Source organism: Zea mays, chromosome 1 (genome assembly GCF_902167145.1).
Source record: "Zea mays cultivar B73 chromosome 1, Zm-B73-REFERENCE-NAM-5.0, whole genome shotgun sequence".
Classification (NCBI taxonomy): domain Eukaryota; kingdom Viridiplantae; phylum Streptophyta; class Magnoliopsida; order Poales; family Poaceae; genus Zea; species Zea mays.
This window is the reverse complement of record NC_050096.1, coordinates 286,271,312-286,294,816: the sequence shown is the minus strand read 5'-3', so window position 1 is coordinate 286,294,816 and position 23,505 is coordinate 286,271,312. Positions and strand designations below refer to the sequence as shown.

At 49.2% G+C, this 23,505-nt stretch overlaps 1 protein-coding gene across 1 annotated transcript; it reads left to right on the top strand.

Moving 5' to 3' along the window:
• The first annotated feature begins 3,209 nt into the window (after nucleotides 1-3,209).
• Nucleotides 3,210-5,061, top strand: LOC103644043 (uncharacterized). The gene is made up of 3 exons (XM_008667245.4): nucleotides 3,210-3,605; nucleotides 3,904-4,026; nucleotides 4,130-5,061. The coding sequence occupies exons 2-3, from the start codon at nucleotides 3,940-3,942 to the stop codon at nucleotides 4,715-4,717; spliced, it is 675 nt and encodes a 224-aa protein (XP_008665467.1). The 5' UTR covers nucleotides 3,210-3,605; nucleotides 3,904-3,939; the 3' UTR covers nucleotides 4,718-5,061.
• The last annotated feature ends 18,444 nt before the right edge of the window (nucleotides 5,062-23,505 follow it).

Below are 23,505 nucleotides of genomic sequence, written 5' to 3'. Positions count from 1 at the left end.
GTTCTGGGGGCTTCTCCAAAGGCGTGAAGAGGACATCGTAAGGATCAAAGTTGCCTGCAGGACCCTGGAAGTCTCAATGATGCAAATCTTCGCCAAGCACGGTTGGAGCTTTAGAAATAGAATAACTAGTGGCTAGTTATTCCAATCCCAACTGCGCTTGGGTCTTTTTGCCGCTTGTGGCTTCTTTTATTTTCTGGCAGTACTACTGTTTTTTGGACGGCCGTCATCTTTGATGTAGGCCGGAAACCTTTTTCCCATTATCTAAAAAATATAATAATAGCTGCAGTGGATAATGCTAATAAAGTACCTACATATCGTAGGAGATTAATTAACGTGCGCTCTCACCTGCATGTCTCTGTTCGTCCTCACTTCGAGCTAAGTACGTACGTGTACGTTTTATTTTTCATAATATCTACTAGAAAGCATGGTCGTACTCGTAGTACATCATAACGGAAACGTAACCTTTTCATTACGTAATCACTTGAATCAAGGCACAGTAACGATAATAAGCTGACTATTTTTTATTTGTCGGATTTGATTGGACTTTGCCAACCTTATTTCAACTCATTCAGATAAATTCTAAGGTCGTCAACAATAAATGTTAAGTGTAATAAAAAATTAAATGAATAATTCAGTACGACAAAATTTGATTGATGAAGTGAAGACTGTCGCGGCTGAGTGACTGGTATGTGTACATATTGTGAGGCTAAAAAAAAGGTGAAAGCCGAACTCCATATGGCTGCACACGATATATGGCACACAGGCTCATATTGAACAACACCAACAAATATTTCGCTGCTCTAAATTGTAACTAACACACCGTGTTAGAGGAGGATATTATTGCGAAAAGAGTGGAGTAATGTAGGATGGATCGGGGGACAAAGAAAATGTATGAGAGCGAGGAACATACAAATAGAAAGCTTCATGAGTTATTGTAAGTTGTTTTTTTGCTAAACAGGTCTTTAAAAACAGCTTAATCCATAAACTCCTTAAATCATGCTCTTTACATAGGAACGGGACAAGGTAGAGCTCGGTCGGGAAGTGAAAGACCACTGCCCTCCCGATATTATATTAAGAAAATATCGAAATATGGTCTCGACCGAAAAAAAAAATCTCGAACCCAGGTCTCCATCACTGGCGGGCCGTCACCGTTCACTCTGCAACGATCTAGCCGGAGGGAGACGCGTAGGACGTAATCCGGGAGCAGGCGGGGCACAACGAGAAGATTTTTTTTTTTAACCAAGCCAAAAATTCGTTCTCAGGAGGATCGAAACCAAAATCTAAAGATGCTACTCACAAACCTTAACTATTACGCTAGACGCTCTTCCGCAAGATAAAGCTAAAATAGTAGTTTTCACTGCTTCATCTCCCATATATGAGCGCCAACATACCTAAAAAACTGCATATGCTCTCGCTCTGGCAAGGAGCAGCGAGCAGGTGTGCCATTAAACTGTGCTGTATGTAGTCATACAAAATATTATTTTACACTATAAACTATATTGTTTTGTTTACGACTCTCAATCTTTATTAGTTCTACCACTCTCAATCTTTATTACCAGCGTAGAGAATTATCATGTGGCTAAATCGTCGGTCTCGGCCAAATCTTTATTACCACGCGAGACGTCACTGAGAATCTGCAATGGCCCAGGACAGGAAGATCGGCCGGGCCCATGGGCTGGTGATACCATGTGGGCCCAACAGTAGAGCGGGTCCCGCCACCTGGCCCGGTTGCTCCTCCCTCCCGCGGCAGCGCGTGCGCGGCTGTCGGCCGCCCCGCCCTCCGTTCTTCCACCCCCGTTCCCCACGCGCCGCTGATTGAAAAGACCATTTCTAGACCCTACCCTGCTGCTCTGGGTTCCAGAACCACAAGTGAACTGACATAAGCAAGGGTTGCATCTGTTAACCCAGAGTATTATCATGCATCTTTCTGCAGGTGTGGGTGTGGCCACTACTCATCTGTTAACCAATTGGGTGGAGCCTGCTTGCTAGTTGCTACTGTATAAATTAAAAAAAAAAACTGCTGGAGTGATCACTACTCATCTGGAGGCATTGTTTACTTGCTTCACTGCAGGCTCTTGCATGGTGCTGCCCTGCCCTTTCAGCTCATCTTTTCTTGGAACCGCACTTGGGCATGGTTACCTCGGTACCTCCTCTAGGCACCATGTGGAGCTGTGGAGCGTGACTGCGTGAGTGACATGATGGACTGGTGGTTCAAATGGGAAAGCCACTTTTTGCTGTAGGTTAGTCCATTTTTAACGCACAGTTTGTCTGGTTCAGCACCCATCTCCTTCTGCTAACACTAGATTATTACTAGCTGCTTCCCAGTGCAATTAGAGTAGGGGGTCTGAGACTCTGAGTCTGAGGAGTGAGGACGGATGAACAGGAAGAGCGGCAATGGTTGCACTGACCAATGGCCAGCCCGGGGCCGGGGCTTCCAACGGAGCACTGCACTTCAAGGAGAGTACCCAGTCCTTGCCCCAAATCATGCATGATAATGGGGCACTGACTGGTCCCATGGATGGGGAATTTGTACACCATGTTGCATATCAAAATGTTTCAGGGCTGTTTCTTGCATCGTCATCATCATCACCATCATCTGCTTAAAATAAAGAAAGCAGTCAAACCGGAGTCAATCTGGCGTGCGCTGAGAATGAAATCATCATTTCATGCCCTGATCCCATGTGTCTGATTAGTAGGCATTTTCGCTTCCAATGATCTGAGCTTGATATGTTAACAGCTTCCTTCATTCATCTAACGAAACACATTAACCGCTTCAGTTTGAAAGAACATGATGGTGGTAAAAAAAAAAGACTCTTGTTCTGTCACTTGGATGATGCTGATGGTATTCTGGACTCTGGAGCCTCCCCTGCTGTACCCTAGTAACTCCGAAATGAAAACAGGTGCCACGGTAGAGAGAAAAAAAGGACTGTCCGGTATAAAATGATTTAAAGCTGTTGTTGACGCCTCGTATACACATTGAAAGAATAGAGGTCCACTGACGTATTTCTGTCGCCCAAAAGCTTACCTTTCACCTCACACTTTGCTCCAAAAAGCTTGCGTTCATCACCCTTCTTTACCGGACATTCTGCCACAGTAATTTTCTATTACGGCCGAATGATCACGCAAAGGCACATGTAATTTAGGTGGTGTGGTGGTCCATTTCTCAGTAACCCTGCAGCAGCAGCCGTAGTCGTCGTCATCCTGCTTTCCTCTTGTTCCTGGACCTCTGCAAGAACAGGGCCACAGTGATGTGTGCTTTTATCGTTCGGCTTCGGCATGCCCAGTTAAAAATACGGCCACTGCGAAAGGAATCTTACATCATTCGTGTCTTGTCTCCTGCTAGCTCCCTCTTTTCTTCAGAGTCCAGAGAGAAGCGGTTCAGAGGCACAGAGAGAAAGGCAGGAGCCGCACAGCGTGCTCGCTGTGCTTGTGGAGTGGAGTGGAGTGGACATGGATGTGTATATAAGGGAAAGCCTGTGGCCTTTGGAGCCATACAATGATCAGAAACTGAGAGTGGCAAGCGCCAAGGAGTAGTTAGAGCTCAGTAGGGATACAGTTTGTGAGTCACTTCTCTGACATCCTCCATCGGGTACCAGTTACACTAGGTGAGGAATGAACTCCTTCCTTTTGTTTGCACCCTGATTTGCACATCAAGCTTCAATGTCACTTCAACCATTCTTAAGCTCTGGGAGCTACGATTGAGATGCTTTCAGGCTTACCTAGCCTTCTCATTGTAGTGTTGCTCCTGATTATTCTCTCTCTCTCTCTCTCTCTCTCTCTCTCTCTCTCTTTTCCTTCCTTCCTCTGCATGTAATGTTTTGCATTTCTCATTGTAGTGTTGCATTTCTCTCTCAGTTGCATTTGCATAGTACTCACCTCTTATTTGAATTCACTTCATTGCAGATCGAAAAAGACAGAGTGAGAAGCACTACTCTCACAATGCCCATGGAGCGAGCATTCAGGCACTGCGATAAAGACACGCTGAAGGTGGCCATGCTGAAGCATGAAGAGACTTTCAGACAGCAAGTAAGCTCAAAAAGCTTAGAGTGGTTTCCAGCATTAGAAGCTGCTGGGCCTCAGAAGAAACTAAAGCACAGTACACTGACCGACATCTTCTCTGATGCCACAGGTTCACGAGCTCCATCGCTTGTACAGGATTCAGAAGCTTCTGATGCGAGACCTCAAACGGGGGCTCAAGAGCCAGAGGAACCTGTCCACCTCGCCGAACGGCAGCTGCACCGAGTACAACAGAGGGGCCCTCGCCATGTGCGCCTACGACTACGAGCACCGCTACGCTGCTCGCGGCCGCGGCGGACACGTAGCAGCAGCGACGCCGACGCCGCGCCCCGCTCTCAGCCTCGACGTCGCGGCGCCGGTCGTCGAGTACGTGCGGAGCGCGGAGGAGGAAGAGGACGACGACGACGAGGCGGAGGAAACCGACGACGACGCGGAGCTGGAGCTCACGCTCGCGGTGGGTGGAGCCGGGGCCAAGAAGAGGTACGGCGAGTACCCGTCCGGTGGGGAGAGTCTCTCGTCGTCGTCGACGGAGTCCGACGTGCTCACCGTCTCCGGCCGTGACTGGCGCCAGGGGCACGGCACGCCGTATCACAAGAGGAGGCCGGCGACCGGGCTGGAAGTGGTGCAGGTGGAGGACGGCGTCGGGGTGCAGCCGCCGCCGCCGCTGCTGTTCCACTGGCTCAGCCTCAAGATGGCATGACGCGATGAGAGGAAGCAAGAGCACGCATTGCATGTGTTCCTTAGTTGCTGCTTGTAGTGTCAGGGCGTTGACTTGTTACTGTTCTTCAGTTGAATGCTTCTCTGCGTGTTCAGGTTTAGTCATGGATCAAGTCTAGAAATCAATAATTGACTGGTTTGTTCAAGAGAATATGTAGGAGAGTCATCCAAAACAGGGGATGTGGGGGCTTTTCAGATGAAGTTGTGACTGCCTTTCTGCTAACCCAATCTGCTAGTGTTAGCTTCTGGCTTCTGCTCTCATCGACGGCCGTGATACTGCAAGAGTTCGATAGGAAAATAATAATGAGCAATTCCAACATTCTTTTATGGATCAAGTAAACTACATAAATAAATACATATGTCCACTAACATTTTTCGAACATGTCATTCAGATCAATCAATTTTAAAATTGTATATTTAGATCTATATTTTTTTAATTAATTCATTATATTTCCGTACCCTTCATTGGTTGAAGAGATTCGACACGGCAATCTACCGTGGATTCGATTTCACGAACGATTAGTGATTCAGCCGATGGGTTGATGCATGCAGTTTCGATGGTTTAGCACTCAAGACAAAATAAGTCAAAAGGAGAGATGGTAAGAAAGCGTTGAGTTGGTGATCTAGGTGAAAGCATCTAGATCCTTAAATCTGTTTTGGCGACTAATAGCGAAATAATCATTATGACTAACATGTGTTTTGTAGCGAGGTTATTTAGTGAGGTCACAATGATGTTGTTTGATTAGACAATCATGGTTTTCATTACCCTATTGATGATATTTATCTCAATTTTTAAAGGATGAGCAAGAAGATCAAGGATTGACTAGTTCCAAATATCAATGATAGTTAAGGGCACTTAGATTAGTGATAGGATATTTGTTTTTTTTCTTTAGCCATACCATGAATAGGTATAAACAGACAACTTGACCTACTTAAATCTAGTGAGTAGGTATGGTGCGTACTTGTGAAATATAACACTATGTAGTTTTGATGAAGCGCGAGATAAATTGGAATCAAATCCCAACTCAAAGAGTGGTTGAATTGGATGAGTTTGTGGTGTTTTACACACATTTGACATGTCCAATACATCCCCAGACTGGTCCACCGAATGTTCACAGTGACATGTTTTCAGGTGGAAAATAGGGCCTTGCACCTTGGCTTCGGGTGTGCAACTAACCTGGTGCACTAGACAAGCCCCGTGGTAAAGTGTTGGTGTATCCGAGTAGAGTTGATATGCATTCACATATAATATCTGGTGGTGTATCAAACTGGTACACCGCACCATTTTATCAAATAGCATTACAAGGTGATCTCTTGGTGTTTTTGTACTCGCTCGATGTGTTTGGTAAGCACCGAACATCACCACTGGATATGAAGGATAGCTAATGACTACTTGTTACAACTAGTTAGAGCCTCATCAGACATGCCTGTTGCGCACGTGTTAGCGGAGTAGAAGTGCAACAGTTAGTCCCCTCGCTTGGGTTGTACATACTCCTCCATCTTGCCCATGGGAGGTATCTTAGTGTTTTGAAGTTACCCCAACACCTCTGTGTCCAAGAGACAGTTTTGGCCAACTGGAGCGATTTGGACCTACTAATTCGAAACCAAGGACTTCATTAATGTTTGGAGAGTAGTAAGTGTGCATCTACTCTTCTCGATATGCTTGGTTAGGTCAAGGGGTTGCTTGTCTTGTTACTCTTGGTGATTGACATCAACTATGTGGCTTGGTGGTGATTGAAAGCTTGGTGATCTCTTAGTTGAGCTTGTGGGAGATCCCACCATGTTACAAGCCATTTTAGGTGATTCACCATGTTGGAGTGGCAAAGAATCAGACTGTATAGAGCACTTGATCCTTGCTCGGATTAAGGGGGAGTGATACGCTTGTGAAGGTGCTCCAACAAGAACTACTGGAGAGTGCTAACACTTTTGATACCTTAGGAAAGCATTACCACGTTCCTATCTATTGATGTTGATATGCATCTTGGATCACATACTAGCAAGAACTAGTACGACCGTTATCGACACACAACCTTGAACAACACATCGATCGATAAAACTGATCTAGACACCGTCCAAACCATCGTTGATCCTATTCTTATCTGCTAGACTCCAAAACAAGACCTGTCAAGGAGGAGCACATTGAGGTTATTCTAGGATCAATAAGCCTATCTAGAACACCACCAATTCTCATTAGGATATACCTTAGTTGGCGATCTACTCATATGTATATAGATGAGGTGGTATTGTCCTAGTAAGAAACTACTCCAAATCATGTTGAACAAGTTTCCAATTCTAAAACTTGATTTAGAAACAAAATGGTTCAGAAATGGCTAGAGGGGGTGAATACCTATAATTATTTTTCCCTAAAAATTCAAAAATACCACTAGATGAAATTTGGTTATAATCTAGAGATGTCAATGGAAAATTCCCCATCGGTTTATAGCATCCCAGACCCATCCCCATCATATTTGATCCATCCCCATACCCATTGAAAGGGAAATAGGGTCAAACCTTTTCCTAACTGAATTTTGGTGGTTGAATTGCCCAACACAAATTATTGGACTAACTAGTTTGCTCTAAATTATAAGTTCTACAGGTGCCAAAGGTTCAACACAAACCAATACAAAGTCAAAGAAAGGGTTCAAATAAAAAGAGCAAAAGACAACCGAAGTGCACCCTGGTCTGGCGCACCGGACTGTCCGGTGTGCCACCGGGCAGTGTCCGGTGCACCAGGGAGGAACGACTCTGAACTGCTCAGCTTCGGGAATTCAGGGAGCCACTCCGCTATAATTCACCAGACAGTCTAGTGTGACACCGGACTGTCCGGTGTGCCAGCGGAGCAACGGCTACTTCGCGCCAACGGTCGTCTGCAAAGGAACAGTAAAAGTGAACAGTGTGCGCCTGCGCGCAGAAGTCAAAGCAAGCGTCAGAAGACACACAGGACAGTGAACAGTGACTGTCCGGTGCACCACCGGACTGTCCGGTGGCCCCACATATGAGAGCTCCAACGGTCGAACCCTAACGGTTAGGTGACGTGGCTGGCACACCGGACAGTGTCTGGTGGCGCACCGGACTGCATTCGACAGTAGCGACCCCCAACGGCCACTTTGGTGGTTGGGGCTATAAATACTCCCAACCACCAACACTTCAAGGCATCCAAGTTTTCAGCCATTGCATTCAATACAAGAGCTCTATACTTCACTCCAAGACACAAACAAAGAGATCAAATCCTCTCCCAAGTCCAAAAATCATTCCAATCAAATAGTGACTAGTGAGAGAGAAATTTGTGTTCATTTGAGTTCTTGCGCTTGGATCGCTTTTCTTCTTCTTTCTTTCTTGTTCACAACTCAATTGTAATCAAGGCAAGAGACACCAATTGTGTGGTGGTCCTTGTGGGGACTTAGTGTCCCGATTGATTGAGAAGAGAAGCTCACTCGGTCTAGGTGACCGTTTGAGAGAGGGAGAGGGTTGAAAGAGACCCGGTCTTTGTGACCACCTCAACGGGGAGTAGGTTTGCAAGAACCGAACCTCGGTAAAACAAATCACCGCGTCTCACTCTTCATTTTCTTGTGATTTGTTTTCGCCCTCTCTTTCGGACTCGATTATATTTCTAACGCTAACCTCGGCTTGTAGTTGTGCTTAAGTTTATAATTTTTAGATTCCGTCTATTCACCCCCCTTTAGGCGACTTTCAATTGGTACCAGAGCCTGGTACTTCATTAGAGCCTAACCGCTCGAAGTGATGTCGGGAGAGCACGCCAAGAAGGAGATGGTGATCAGTGAGAAGCCCGCCACAAGCCACGGGAAGGCTCCATCGAGAGAGTCCCGCAACAAGAAGAAGGAGGAATCACCTCCTCACAAGTCGCATAGGAGTGGCGACAAGAAAAAGAAGATCAAGAAGGTGGTCTATTACGAGACCGATTCTTCATCGCCATCCACCTCCGGCTCCGACGCGCCGTCCGTCACTTCTAAGCGCCATGAGCGCAAGAAGTTTAGTAAGACCCCCCTACGCTATCCTCGCATTTCGAAACATAATCCATTACTTTTCGTCCCTTTAGGCAAACCATCGATGTTTGACGGTGAAGATTATTCTAGGTGGAGTGATATGATGAGATATCACCTAACCTCACTCCACAAAAGCATATGGGACATTGTTGAGTTTGGAGTACAGGTACCTTCCGTAGGGGATGAAGATTATGATGTGGACGAAGTCGCCCAAATTCTTCACTTTAATTCCCAAGCAACTTCTATACTCCTCACCTCTCTAAGTCGAGAGGAGTATAATAAGGTGCAAGGGTTAAAAAGTGCTAAAGAAAATTGGGATGTACTAAAGAACGCGCACAAAGGAGACGAGGTGACCAAGATCACCAAGATGGAGACGATCGAGGGGGAGCTCGGTCGTTTTATGCTCAACCAAGGAGAAGACCCACAAGCCATGTACAACCGGCTAAAGACCTTGGTTAACCAAGTGCGCAACCTCGGGAGCACCAAATGGGATGACCATGAGATGGTCAAGGTTATTCTTAGATCACTCGTATTTCTTAATTCTACTCAAGTTCAATTAATTCGAGGTGATCCAAGATATAAACTAATGTCTCCCGAGGAAGTGATAGGAAAATTTGTGAGTTTTGAATTGATGATCAAAGGCTCAAAGAAAATCATCGAGCAAGACGCCACCTCAACATCTGAGGTGCAACTCGTCGCATTCAAGGCGATGGAAGAAGAAAAGAAAGACTCTACACCAAGTAGGGTCCCCATCGACGCCTCCAAGCTCGACAACGAGGAAATGACGCTCATCATCAAGAGCTTCCGCCAAATCCTCAAGCAAAGGAGGGAGAAGGATTACAAGCCCCATCCAAGAAGGTTTGCTACAAATGTGGTAAGCCCGGTCATTTTATCGCTAAATGCCCTTTGTCTAGTGATAGTGACAGGGATAACGACAAGAGGGGGAAGAAGAAGGAGAAGAAGAGATATTACAAGAAGAAGGGCGGCGATGCCCATGTGTGCCGGGAGTGGGACTCCGATGAGAGCTCCACCGACTCCTCCTCCGACGAGGACGTCGCCAACATCGCCGTCAACAAGGGACTCCTCTTCCCCAACGTCGGCCACAAGTGCCTCATGGCAAAGGACGGCAAGAAGAAGAAGGTAAAATCAAGATCCTCCACTAAGTATGCAACATCTAGTGATGAGGCTAATTCTAGTGATGATGAGGATGATTTGTTTACTCTTTTTGCCAATCTTAACATGCAACAAAAAGAGAAATTGAATGAATTGATTAGTGCTATTCATGAGAAGGATGAACTCTTGGATAGCCAAGAGGACTTCCTTATTAAGGAAAACAAGAAGCATGTTAAGACTAAAAATGCTTATGCTCAGGAGGTAGAGAAAAATGAAAAATTAACTAGTGGGCTTAGCACTTGCCATGACACTATTTCTAGCCTTAGAAATGAAAATGCCAAATTAATTGCTAAGGTTGAGAAATCAAATGTTTGTGATGATTCAATTGTTAATCTTAGAAATGATAATGCTAGTTTAATTGCTAAGATTGACATGTTGAATGAATCTCTTGCTAGACTTAAGTTTGAGAATGATAAATTATTTGCTAAGGCTAAGGAATTAGATGTTTGCAATGTTTATATTTCCAATCTTAGAGATGAGAATGCTATTTTACATGCTAAGATTGTTAAATTAAATGATTGCAAACCCTCTACATCTACGGTTGATCATGTTTCTATTTGCACTAGATGTAGAGATGTCAATATAGATGCTATTTATGATCACCTTGCTATGATTAAACAACAAAATGATTATATAGCTAAATTAGATGCTAAAATTGCCGAGCTTGAACTAGAAAATGAGAAATTTAAATTTGCTCGTAGTATGCTTTATAATGGGAGACGCCCTGGTATTAAGGATGACATTGGCTTCCAACAGGGAGACAATGTCAAGCTTAATGCCCCTCCTAAAAGATTATCTGATTTTGTTAAGGGCAAGGCTCCCATGCCTCAGGATAACGAGGGTTATATTTTATATCCTGCTGGTTATCCTGAGGATAAGATTAGGAGAATTCATGCAAAGAAGACTCATTCTCACCATGCTTTTATTTATAAGAATGAGGCTTCTAGCTCTAGGCGTTCTACACATGTTAAAGTGCCTAAAAAGAAATCTCCCACTACATCAAATGATCATAATGTTTCATTCAAAACCTTTGATGCTTCTTATGTGCTAACTAACAAATCAGGCAAGGTAGTTGCCAAATATGTTGGGGGCAAACACAAGGGATCCAAGACTTGTGTTTGGGTACCCAAGGTGCTTGTTTCTAATGTCAAAGGACCCAAGACCGTTTGGGTACCTAAGAACAAGGCCTAAATTTGTTTTGTAGGTTTATGCATCCGGGGGCTCAAGTTGGATCATCGATAGCGGGTGCACAAACCACATGATTGGGGAGAAAAGGATGTTCTCCTTCTATGAGAAAAACCAAAATCCCCAAAGAGCTATCACATTCGGGGATGGAAATCAAGGTTTGGTCAAAGGATTGGGTAAAATTGCTATATCACCTGACCATTCTATTTCCAATGTTTTTCTTGTAGATTCTTTAGATTATAACTTGCTTTCTGTTTCTCAATTATGCAAAATGGGTTACAACTGTCTTTTTACGGATGTAGGTGTTACTGTCTTTAGAAGAAGTGATGATTCAGTAGCTTTTAAGGGAGTGTTAGAGGGTCAGCTATCCTTAGCTGATTTCAATAGAGCTGATCTCGACACTTGCTTAATTGCTAAGACTAACATGGGTTGGCTCTGGCATCGCTAACTAGCCCACGTTGGGATGAAGAATCTTCATAAGCTTCTAAAGGGAGAACACATTTTGGGACTAACAAATGTTTATTTTGGGAAAGACAGGATTTGTAGCGCATGCCAAGCAGGGAAGCAAGTTGGTGTTCATCATCCACACAAGAACATCATGACGACTGACAGGCCATTGGAGCTACTCCACATGGATTTATTCGGCCCGATAGCTTACATAAGCATTGGCGGGAGTAAGTACTGTCTAGTTATTGTGGATGATTATTCTCGCTTCACTTGGGTGTTCTTTTTGCAGGAAAAATCACAAACCCAAGAGACCTTAAAGGGATTCTTGAGACAGGCTCAAAATGAGTTCAGCTTGAGGATCAAGAAAATAAGAAGCGACAACGGAACGGAGTTCAAGAACTCACAAATCGAAGGCTTTCTTGAGGAGGAGGGCATCAAGCATGAGTTTTCTTCTCCCTACACGCCACAACAAAATGGTGTAGTGGAGAGGAAGAATAGAACTCTATTGGACATGGCAAGGACCATGCTTGATGAGTACAAGACTTCAGATCGGTTTTGGGCCGAGGCGGTCAACACCGCTTGCTACGCCATCAACCAGTTATATCTTCACCGAAACCTCAAGAAGACATCATATGAACTCCTTACCGGTAAAAAGCCCAATGTTTCATATTTTAGAGTCTTTGGTAGCAAATGCTTTATTCTTGTTAAAAGAGGTAGAAAATCTAAATTTGCTCCTAAGGCTGTAGAAGGCTTTTTACTTGGTTATGATTCAAACACAAGTGCATATAGAGTCTTTAACAAGTTTCTTGTGACATTGTGTTTGATGAGACTAATGGCTCTCAAGTAGAGCAAGTTGATCTTGATGAGCTAGATGATGAAGAGGCTCCATGCATCGCGCTAAGGAACATGTCCATTGGGGATGTGTGTCCTAAGGAATCCGAAGAGCCTACATAAGCCCAAGATCAACCATCATCTTCCTCCATGCAAGCATCTCCACCAACTCAAGATGAGGATCAAGCTCAAGATGATGAAAATGAAGATCAAGAAGATGAGCCACCTTAAGAGGAGGACAATGATCAAGGGGGAGATGCCTATGATCAAGACAAGGAGGATGAGCAAGATCCAAGACCGCCACACCCAAGAGTCCACCAAGCAATCCAACGAGATCACCCCGTGAACACCATCCTCGGCGATATTCATAAGGGGGTAACCACTCGATCTCGTGTTGCTCATTTTTGTGAACATTACTCTTTTGCTTCCTCTATTGAGCCACACAGGGTAGAGGAAGCACTTCAAGATTCGGATTGGATGCTGACGATGCAAGAGGAGCTCAACAACTTCATGAGGAATGAGGTATGGCATTTAGTTCCACGTCATAACCAAAATGTTGTAGGAACCAAGTGGGTTTTCCGCAACAAACAAGATGAGCATGGTGTGGTGACAAGGAACAAAGCCCGACTTGTGGCCAAGGGGTATTCACAAGTCGAAGGTTTGGATTTTGGTGAAACCTATGCACCCGTAGCTAGGCTTGAGTCAATTCGTATATTACTTGCCTATGCTACTTACCATGGCTTTAAGCTTTACCAAATGGACGTGAAGAGTGCCTTCCTAAATGGACCAATCAAGGAAGAGGTCTATGTTGAGCAACTTTCAGGCTTTGAAGATAGTGAGTATCCTAACCATGTTTATAAACTCTCTAAGGCGCTTTATGGGCTCAAGCAAGCCCCAAGAGCATGGTATGAATGCCTAAGAGATTTTCTTATCACTAATGGCTTCAAAGTCGGCAAGGCCGATCCTACTCTATTTACTAAAACAATTGAAAATAATTTGTTTGTATGCCAAATTTATGTTGATGATATCATATTTGTGTCTACTAACAAATCTATTTGTGAAGAGTTTAGTAGGATCATGATACAAAAATTCGAGATGTCTATGATGGGGGAGTTGAAGTATTTTCTAGGCTTTCAAGTGAAGTAACTCCAAGAGGGCACCTTCATCAGCCAAACGAAGTACATTCAAGATATACTCACCAAGTTTGGAATGAAGGATGCCAAGCCCATCAAGACAGTCATGGGAACCAATGGGCATCTCGACCTCGACACGGGAGGTAAATTCGTAGATCAAAAGGTATACCGGTCGATGATAGGATCTTTACTCTATTTATGTGCATCTCGACCGGATATTATGCTTTCTGTATGCATGTGTGCAAGGTTCCAAGCCGATCCTAAGGAAGTTCACCTTAGGGCCGTGAAGAGAATCTTGAGATATCTAGCTCATACACCTAAGTTTGGTCTTTGGTACCCCAAGAGATCCTCGTTTGATTTATTAGGATATTCCGATGCTGATTGGGCAGGGTGTAAGATTGATAGGAAGAGCACGTCAGGGACTTGTCAGTTTTTGGGAAGATCTCTTGTGTCTTGGCCTTCAAAGAAACAAAACTCAGTAACTCTTTCTACCGCCAAAGCCGAGTACATTGCCGCAGGCCATTGTTGCACGCAATTGCTTTGGATGAGGCAAACCCTCAGGGACTATGGCTACAAATTTAGCGAAGTCTCTCCTATGTGATAATGAGAGTGCAATCCGCATGGCGGATAATCCCGTTGAACACAGCCGCACTAAGCACATAGCCATTCGGTATCACTTTTTGAGAGGTCACCAACAAAAGGGGGATATCGAGATAGCCTATATTAACACCAAAGATTAATTGGCCGATATCTTTACCAAGCCTTTAGATGAGAAAACCTTTACCAAACTTAGGAATGAGCTAAATATTCTTGATTCTAGGAATTTTGGTTGATTCTTTGCACACATAGCTCATTTATATACCTTTGATCATATCTCTTTTATGTCTATGACTATTGTGTTTTCAAGTGTAATCTTATGCTTAGTCATAGAATTGAAAGGGAAATGGAGTATTCAGCAAAGAAGACGCTTCCACTCAACTCCATTGGTATTTGCCGGTATTCCGCCTAGTTCTCCACTTTGGTATAATCTTCACTCATATTTATTTGTTTGCCAAAGGTGGAGAAAGTTTAAAAGAGGGCTTATATCTCACTCACAAGTATCCATTTTTGGCGATTCATGCCAAAGGGGGAGAAAGTATTAGCCAAAGCAAAAGGACCGGATCACCACGGATTTTAAAAATGAAGTTTTTCAAATCGATACCTTATTGTGTTCAAAAAGGGGGAGTATCTTCGAAAATTTATAAAACCCTCTTGAACACTAAGAGGAGAATTTCATTGAGGGGGAGTTTTGTTTAGTCAAAGGAAAAGCATTTGAAACAAGGGAAGAAAATTTCAGATCTTGAAAATGCTTCTTTCAATCTTATTCATGTACCTTTGACTATTTGCAAAAGGTTTTTGAAAAGAATTTTACAAAAGATTTGCAAAACAAAACTAGTGGTGCAAGCGTGGTCCAAAATTTTTAAATAAAAAGAAAACCATCCATGCATATCTAGTAGAAATAGTTATTGGTTTCATTCCAAGCAACCTTTGCACTTACCTTATGCAAACTAGTTTAATTCTGCACTTTTTATATTTGCTTTGGTTTGGCATCAATCACCAAAAGGGGGAGATTGAAAGGGAAATAGGGTCAAACCTTTTCCTAACTGAATTTTGGTGGTTGAATTGCCCAACACAAATTATTGGACTAACTAGTTTGCTCTAGATTATAAGTTCTACAGGTGCCAAAGGTTCAACACAAATCAATACAAAGTCAAAGAAAGGGTTCAAATAAAAAGAGCAAAAGACAACCGAAGTGCACCCTGGTCTAGCGCACCGGACTGTCCGGTGCACCACCGGAACGTGTCCGGTGCACCAGGGAGGAACGACTCTGAACTGCTCAGCTTCGGGAATTCAGGGAGCCACTCCGCTATAATTCACCGGACTGTCCGGTGTGACACCGAACTGTCCGGTGTGACACCGAACTGTCCGGTGTGACACCGAACTGTCCGGTGTGCTAGCGGAGCAACGGCTACTTCGCGCCAACGGTCGTCTGCAAAGGAACAGTAAAAGTGAACAGTGCGCGCCTGCGCGCGCAGAAGTCAGAGCAGGCGTCAGAAGGCACACCAGACAGTGAACAGTGACTGTCCGGTGCACCACCGGACTGTCCGGTGGCCCCACATGTCAGAGCTCCAACGGTCGAACCCTAACGGTTGGGTGACGTGGCTGGCGCACCGGACTGTCCGGTGTGCCATTCGACAGCAGACACCCCCAACGACCACTTTAGTGGTTGGGGCTATAAATACTCCCAACCACCAACACTTCAAGGCATCCAAGTTTTCAGCTATTGCATTTAATACTGTCGGGGACCATAATTAGGGGTACCCTCAAGGCTCCTAATTCTCAGCTGGTAACCCCCATCAGCATAAAGCTGCTAAGGCCTGATGGGTGCGATTAAGTCAGGGATCAGTCCGTTCGAGCGACTCGATCACGCCTCGCCCGAGCCTAGCCTCGGACAAGGGCAGCCGACCCCAGAGGATTTCCGTCTCGCCCGAGGCCCCCCTCCGACGGCGAACATATTCCCGGCTTGCCTAAGGCCCTGCCTTCGCTAAGAAGCAACCCTGACTAAATCGCCACACCGACCGACCAAATCGCAGGAGCATTTAATGCAAAGGTGGCCTGACACCCTTATCCTGACATGCGCCCCCCGGCAGAGCCAAAGTGGCCGCCGTCACTTCGCCGCTCCACTGACCGGCCTGACAGAAGGACAGCGCCGCCTGCGCCGCGCCGACTGCAGTGCCACTTGGCAGAGTGAGGCTGACAGGCAGTCAGGTCCTGCAGAAGGCACCACAAGAAACTCCGCTCCGCCCGACCCAGGGCTCGGACTCGGGCTAAGTCCCGGAAGACGGCGAACTCCGCTCCGCCCGACCCAGGGCTCGGACTCGGGCTCAGCTCCGGAAGACGGCGAACTCCGCTCCGCCCAACCCAGGGCTCGGACTCGGGCTCAGCCCCGGAAGACGGCGAACTCCGCTCCGCCCGACCCATGGCTCGGACTCGGGCTAAGTCCCGGAAGACGGCGAACTCCGCTCCGCCCGACCCAGGGCTCGGACTCGGGCTCAGCCCCAGAAGATGACGAACTCCGCTTCGCCCGACCCCAGGGCTCGGACTCCGCCCTGGCCTCAGCCGACGACCTCCGCCTCGCCTGACCAGGGGCTCGGACTCGGCCTCGGCCATGGAAGACAGACTCGACCTCGGCTTCGGAGGAGCTTCCACCTCGCCCAACCTAGGCGCAGACCAGCCACGTCAACGGGAGGCGCCATCATCGCCCTACCCCGAGCTGACTCGGGCCGCAGGAAACAAGACCGGCGTCCCATCTGGCTAGCTCCGCCAGAAAGGCAATGATGGCGCCCCGCATGCTCTGTGACGACGGCGGCTCTCAGCCCCCTTACGGAAGCAAGAGGACGTCATCAAGGACCCAACCGCTCCGACAGCTGTCCCTCCACCAGGCTCCATCGCTCCTCCGACGTCCACGACATCACACCAGCTGGGTGCCAAAATCTCTCCGGCTGCCACGATGGCATGTACTTAGGGCGCTAGCTCTCCCCCGCTAGACACGTAGCACTCTGCTACACCCCCATTGTACGCCTGGATCCTCTCCTTACGCCTATAAAAGGAAGGACCAGGGCCCTCTTAGAGAGGGTTGGCCGCGCGGGGACGAGGACGAGACAGGCGCTCTCTTGGGGCCGCTCGCTTCCCTCTCCCGCGTGGACGCTTGTAACCCCCTACTGCAAGCGCACCCGACCTGGGCGCGGGACGAACACGAAGGCCACGGGATTCCCACCTCTCTCACGCCGGTCTCCGGTCGCCTCGCTTCTCCCCCCTTCGCGCTCGCCCTCGCGCTCGACCCATCTGGGCTGGGGCACACAACGACACTCACTCGTCGGCCCAAGGGACCCCCCGGTCTCGAAACGCCGACAGTTGACGCGCCAGGTAGGGGCCTGCTGCGTGTTGACGAACAGCTTCCCGTCAAGCTCCAGATGGGCAGTCTCCAGCAACCTCTCCAGCCCGGGACGGTGCTCCGTTTCGGGAGTCTTGAGTTCATGTCCTTCGACGGCAACTACGACATGATACTCCTTCCACCGCCGTGCGACAACGACAATGGCGGCCGACAGCCCGCCCGCCGGCGGCGGAATCGACGACGTCTTCCCCGCGTGGTGGGAGAACAACATTCGAGCTCGCCCCGTCCTCTCCCTCGTCGACGGAGGAGGAGGCGGGGCAACCAAGGCCAAGCAGGAGGCAGCGCCCCATCGGCTGTCGAGCGAGTCGACAGCGCCGGCACCCCAACGAGGGGCGCACCGGACATCGACCTCGCGTTTGAGATGAAGACGAGCGCTGTCTCCCCGCGACACGCCAATCCCGAGCAAGCGAACGACGCCAGCGCGCTCGCGGAGAGCTTGCTGGACGTCACCCTCGTACCTGAGACGACGGCGCAGTCAGTCCCCGACGTGACTTCATCACCGCTCGTCAACCAAAAGGTACCGACCGATTCCCATCCTACGTGATTTGGATTCAGCCTCAACCCACCTAGCGACCTCGCTTTGGCGGACGCTCTCGTAGGGGCGAGTCCAAACCTTCTGGGGTTTCGCATGCGGTCTCCTTGGGACCGGCTGACGTACGTCTCGACCTACGGGCCCTCTGGGTCCGAGGAAGATGACGAGCCCAGCATCTGTTGGGATTTCTCTAGACTTGGCAACCCCAGTGCCATGCGGGACTTTATGACCGCGTGTGACTACTGCGTCTCTGGCTGTTCCGACTGTAGCCACAGCCTCGACGACGAGGACTGCGGCCCAAGCCGCGAATGTTTCCACGTCGATCTAGGGGGTCCCTCTGAAGGCAATCTTCTCGGCATGCCGGAGGACGGTGATCTCCCTAGGCCGGTGCCCCGCGTTGACATCCCACGGGAGCTAGCTGTGGTCCCCGTTCCGGTAGGGGGTCACGACCCACAGCTCGAGCAAATCTGCGGGGTGCAGGCCAGGCTCGACGAGGGAGCAGGAGCGCTTGAGCCGATCCACCGGGACGTCGGGCAGGCATGGGTGAACCAACCCTGGCCGGAGAAATACGTCATCTGCCCCATGGTTTCCAGCACCGCGTCGCCGACGACGTCAGGGTCAGGCCACCACCCGCGTCTAGTGGGGTCGGCCAGAACCTGGCTGCAGCAGCGATGCTCCTCCGCGTGATGCCGGAGCCATCCACCACCGAGGGTCGGCGAATCCAGGGGGAGCTCAAGAATCTCCTGGAAGGCGCCGCGGTCCGACGGACCGAGAGCTCTGCCTCCCGAAGGCAGGGATACCCCTCGGAACCTCATGCCGCGACTTCCCGATTCATGCGGGAAGCCTCGGTCTACACCGGGCGCACGCGCAACACCGCTCCTGCGGCCCCGGGCCGCCTCAGCAACGAGCACCATCATCGCGACCGTCGGGCCCACCTCGAAGAGAGGGTGCGCCGAGGCTACCACCCCAGGCGTGGGGGACGCTACGACAGCGGGGAGGATCGGAGTCCCTCGCCCGAGCCACCCGGTCCGCAGGCCTTCAGCCGGGCCATCCGACGGGCACCGTTCCCGACCCAGTTCCGACCCCCGACTACTATCGCAAAGTACTCGGGGGAGACGAGACCGGAACTGTGGCTCGCGGACTACCGTCTGGCCTGCCAACTGGGTGGAACGGACGACGACAACCTCATCATCCGCAACCTCCCCCTGTTCCTCTCCGACACCGCTCGCGCCTGGCTGGAGCACCTGCCTCCGGGGCAGATCTCCAACTGGGACGACCTAGTCCAAGCTTTCGCCGGCAATTTCCAGGGCACGTACGTGCGCCCCAGGAATTCTTGGGACCTCCGAAGCTGCCGGCAGCAGCCGGGAGAGTCCCTCCGGGACTACATCCGGTGATTCTTGAAACAGCGCACCGAGCTGCCCAACATCACCGACTCGGATGTCATCGGCGCGTTCCTCGCCGGCACCACCTGCCGCGACCTGGTGAGCAAGTTGGGTCGCAAGACCCCCACCAGGGTGAGCGAGCTGATGGACATCGCCACCAAGTTCGCCTCTGGCCAGGAGGCGGTCGAGGCTATCTTCCGAAAGGACAAGCAGCCCCAGGGCCGCCCATCGGAAGATGCTCCTGAGGCGTCTACTCAGCTCGGCGCCAAGAAGAAAGGCAGGAAGAAGTCGCAAGCAAAACGCGACGCCGCCGACGCGGACCTTGTCGCTGCCGCCGAGTACAAGAACCCTCGGAAGCCCCCCGGAGGTGCCAACCTCTTTGACAAGATGCTCAAGGAGCCGTGCCCCTATCATCAGGGGCCCGTCAAGCACACCCTTGAGGAGTGTGTCATGCTTCGGCGCCACTTCCATAGGGTCGGGCCACCCGCGGAGGGTGGCAGGGCCCGCGACGACGACAAGAAGGAAGATCACCAAGCAGGAGAGTTCCCCGAGGTCCGCGACTGCTTCATGATCTACGGTGGGCATGCGGCGAATCCCTTGGCTCGTCATCGCAAGCAAGAGCGCCGGGAGGTCTGCTCGGTGAAGGTGGCGGCGCCAGTCTGCCTAGACTGGTCCGACAAACCCATCACCTTCGACCAAGCCGACCACCCCGACCACGTGCCGAGCCCGGGGAAATACCCGCTCGTCGTCGACCCCGTCATTGGCGACGTCAGGCTCACCAAGGTCCTTATGGACGGAGGCAGCAGCCTCAACATCATCTACGCCGAGACCCTCGGGCTCCTGCGTGTCGATCTGTCCTCCGTCCGAGCAGGCGCTGCGCCCTTCCATGGGATTATTCCCGGGAAGCGCGTCCAGCCCCTCGGACGACTCGACCTTCCCGTCTGCTTCGGAACGCCCTCCAACTTCCGAAGGGAGACTCTGACGTTCGAGGTGGTCGGGTTCCGAGGAACCTACCACGCGGTACTGGGAAGGCCATGCTACGCGAAGTTCATGGCCGTCCCCAACTACACCTACCTGAAGCTCAAGATGTCGGGCCCCAACGGGGTCATCACCGTCGGCCCCACGTACAAGCACACGTTCGAATGCGACATGGAGTGCGTGGAGAACGCCGAGGCCCTCGCCGAATCCGAGGCCCTCATCGCCGACCTAGAAAGCCTCTCTAAGGAGGTGCCAGATGTGAAGCGTCACGCCGGCAACTTCGAGCCAGTGGAGACGGTTAAGGCCGTCCCCCTCGACCCCAGTGGCGACACATCCAAGCAGATCCGGATCGGCTCCGGGCTCGACCCCAAATAGGAAGCAGTGCTCGTCGACTTTCTCCGTGCAAACGCCGACGTCTTCGCGTGGAGTCCCTCGGACATGCCCGGCATACCGAGGGATGTCGCCGAGCACTCGCTGGACATTCGAGCCGGAGCCCGACCCGTCAAGCAGCCTTTGCGCCGATTCGACGAGGAGAAGCGCAGAGCGATAGGCGAGGAGATCCACAAGCTAATGGCAGCAGGGTTCATCAGAGAGGTATTCCATCCCGAATGGCTTGCCAACCCTGTGCTTGTGAGAAAGAAAGGGGGGAAATGACAGATGTGTGTAGACTACACTGGTCTCAACAAAGCATGTCCGAAGGTTCCCTACCCTCTACCTCGCATCGATCAGATCGTGGATTCCACTGCTGGGTGCGAGACCCTGTCTTTCCTCGATGCCTACTCAGGGTATCATCAAATCAGGATGAAAGAGTCCGATCAGCTCGCGACCTCTTTCATCACGCCCTTCGGCATGTACTGCTATGTCACCATGCCGTTTGGCTTGAGGAATGCGGGCACGACGTACCAGCGGTGCATGAACCATGTGTTCGGCGAACACATTGGCCGCACGGTCGAGGCCTACGTCGATGACATCGTAGTCAAGACGAGGAAAGCTTCCGACCTCCTTTCTGTCACACCCGGTTTTAGAAGGCAAACCGAATGCGAACCATGTACGTGCCGGGATCAGTTATTCACGTACACAGCAGTTACATAACATGGACATCATCACACAGTGCTCAAAATGGTATTAAAAGGTAAATAATAGTCGATTACATCATACGTCTGAGACGTCCATATAGTTCTTACAATAAATCAAAGTGCGAAAACGAAACGTAGATAACCGCGGCCTTCACAGGCAGCCGACTGGGGGTTGCCGCTAACCCACGCCTAGAACTCGTCGTAGTCTTGGAACTCCTGGAAGTCTCCTTCCACAGCTTCATTTTCGCCTGAGCAGTGGTTGCAATGCTGACAACCTGGGGGGGTTTGGTGTGTAGAGCAAGGGTGAGTACACATCAACATACTCAGCAAGCATCCTGTTTGGCTGTAGTGGACTAGCTTTATGTGGGGGGGTGAGTCAAGCAGTTGCTTTTAGTTGGTCAGATTATTATTTACTAATAGAAAGCCAAGTTTTAGCATTAACCCAAGTTATTAGCCCGATGTACCCTTTCCAAACGGAAAGAATGCCACTTACCAGCACCATAACCATAACCAAAACCATCGATCTCATAGCCACCTGTAAACCAAAGTGTCTCTGATCAAGTACCACTAATCATTGGAGCTCCCTTGGCCGCTCATAACCGCGAGCACGGCTGATATATCAGTTTTCAAACACTCTGCAGAGGTTGTGCACTTTACCCACAAGCCGTGATTCCCTCTTGCCTCGGACCGATCAAACCCTTAAACACTACCAAGGTGAATAGGCAGGGTTTCACTACGTAGCCTTAACAAAGATTTCCCCGGGGCTGTAGCCGCCCGTTAGGTTTCCTAAATGTACCGCACTCCTCCCCAAGGGACAAATCAACCTTGGCAGAGCGAGCCGCATACACCGAGCCCCATTGACGGCACGACGGCGAAGCGAACTACACCCCGGATCCTCTAATTATTCAGCTAAGGGCACCCCATTCCACCCTCATGGTTGCACTGTTTTCCTGGGCGGTCATCCATAGAACAGGTCCTTACGGAGAGGCACTCGAGAAACCGCTCGAGCCCCCTAAAGACCACAAGTATAACATCATAATAAGAGAAGGGAAAACAGCGTATCATATATAATCTCATCATGTTCATTGATTAGAGTTGAGCAATAGCATGAAGCTAAACAATAATAACCCGACCCAAATAGGTAAACAAGGACATGGATAACGAAAGCTAGTCAATCCTTAAGTATAAATGTGTAATGCGGGAGGTGAATTAAAGAATGAATAGGACAGAGATAGGTCAAAGGACACTTGCCTCCACCAACCGACTGCTGCTCAGGGGCTTCTCCTGCGAGTTCCTCGGGTTCTCCGACCGGATCGTTCTCTATGCGGGCGCAAACACACATACATCCACACATTTAATACAAAAGAACAGTACACCATACAATAGAATGCAGTAAGTAAACAGACGTTCCACGCGGGCTCACAGTTACAACTAAGAGAGAAAGAGAACAAGACAGTCGAGGAACGGTCACGTTACATGATTATAAATTAACCACTCGCTTAATGGAAGGAAATTTAATGTAGACACTATGTTTAGCGTAAAGTAAAGTCATGTTTCATGTCTAATCATTATAAGTAGGTGAAGATAAATAAAAAAGGATTGTCGCGCGGCGAGACGCGCGACATAGCACTCTAAAACAAATTAAGAAGTTAACGACTCATCGCGCGACCGAGCACGCAACGAGACACTTCGCATTAGTTATGAAGAGACGTTAAGCGTCGCGTGACGAAACGCACGACGGCATACGTCGACTAAACTGAGTCCAAGGTGGAACGTCGCGTGAATACACGCGCGGCGTTACACCTTAAACAACCTGAAATTAAAATGGATCGTCGCGCGACGAAGCGCACGGCGCAACACATAGATAGAACCTGAAATTAGACAAATCCGTCGCGCGGCGAAGCGCGCGACGCAGCACGCTAACTAACGGAGTTTGACATTAACTACCAACCAAAAATAATCGCAGCGAGCGCGGGTTGTGCACGTGGGAATGCGCTAGCGGCAAACGGGGAGCGCGAGGCCACGCCGAGGGCCAG

Excerpts from the sequence above, each read along its gene's own strand:
- LOC103644043 (XM_008667245.4), top strand. The coding sequence starts at position 3,940 with ATGCCCATGGAGCGAGCATTCAGGCACTGCGATAAAGACACGCTGAAG. Across the intron at positions 4,027-4,129 it reads AAGAGACTTTCAGACAGCAA|GTTCACGAGCTCCATCGCTT; the intron begins GTAAGCTCAAAA and ends CTGATGCCACAG.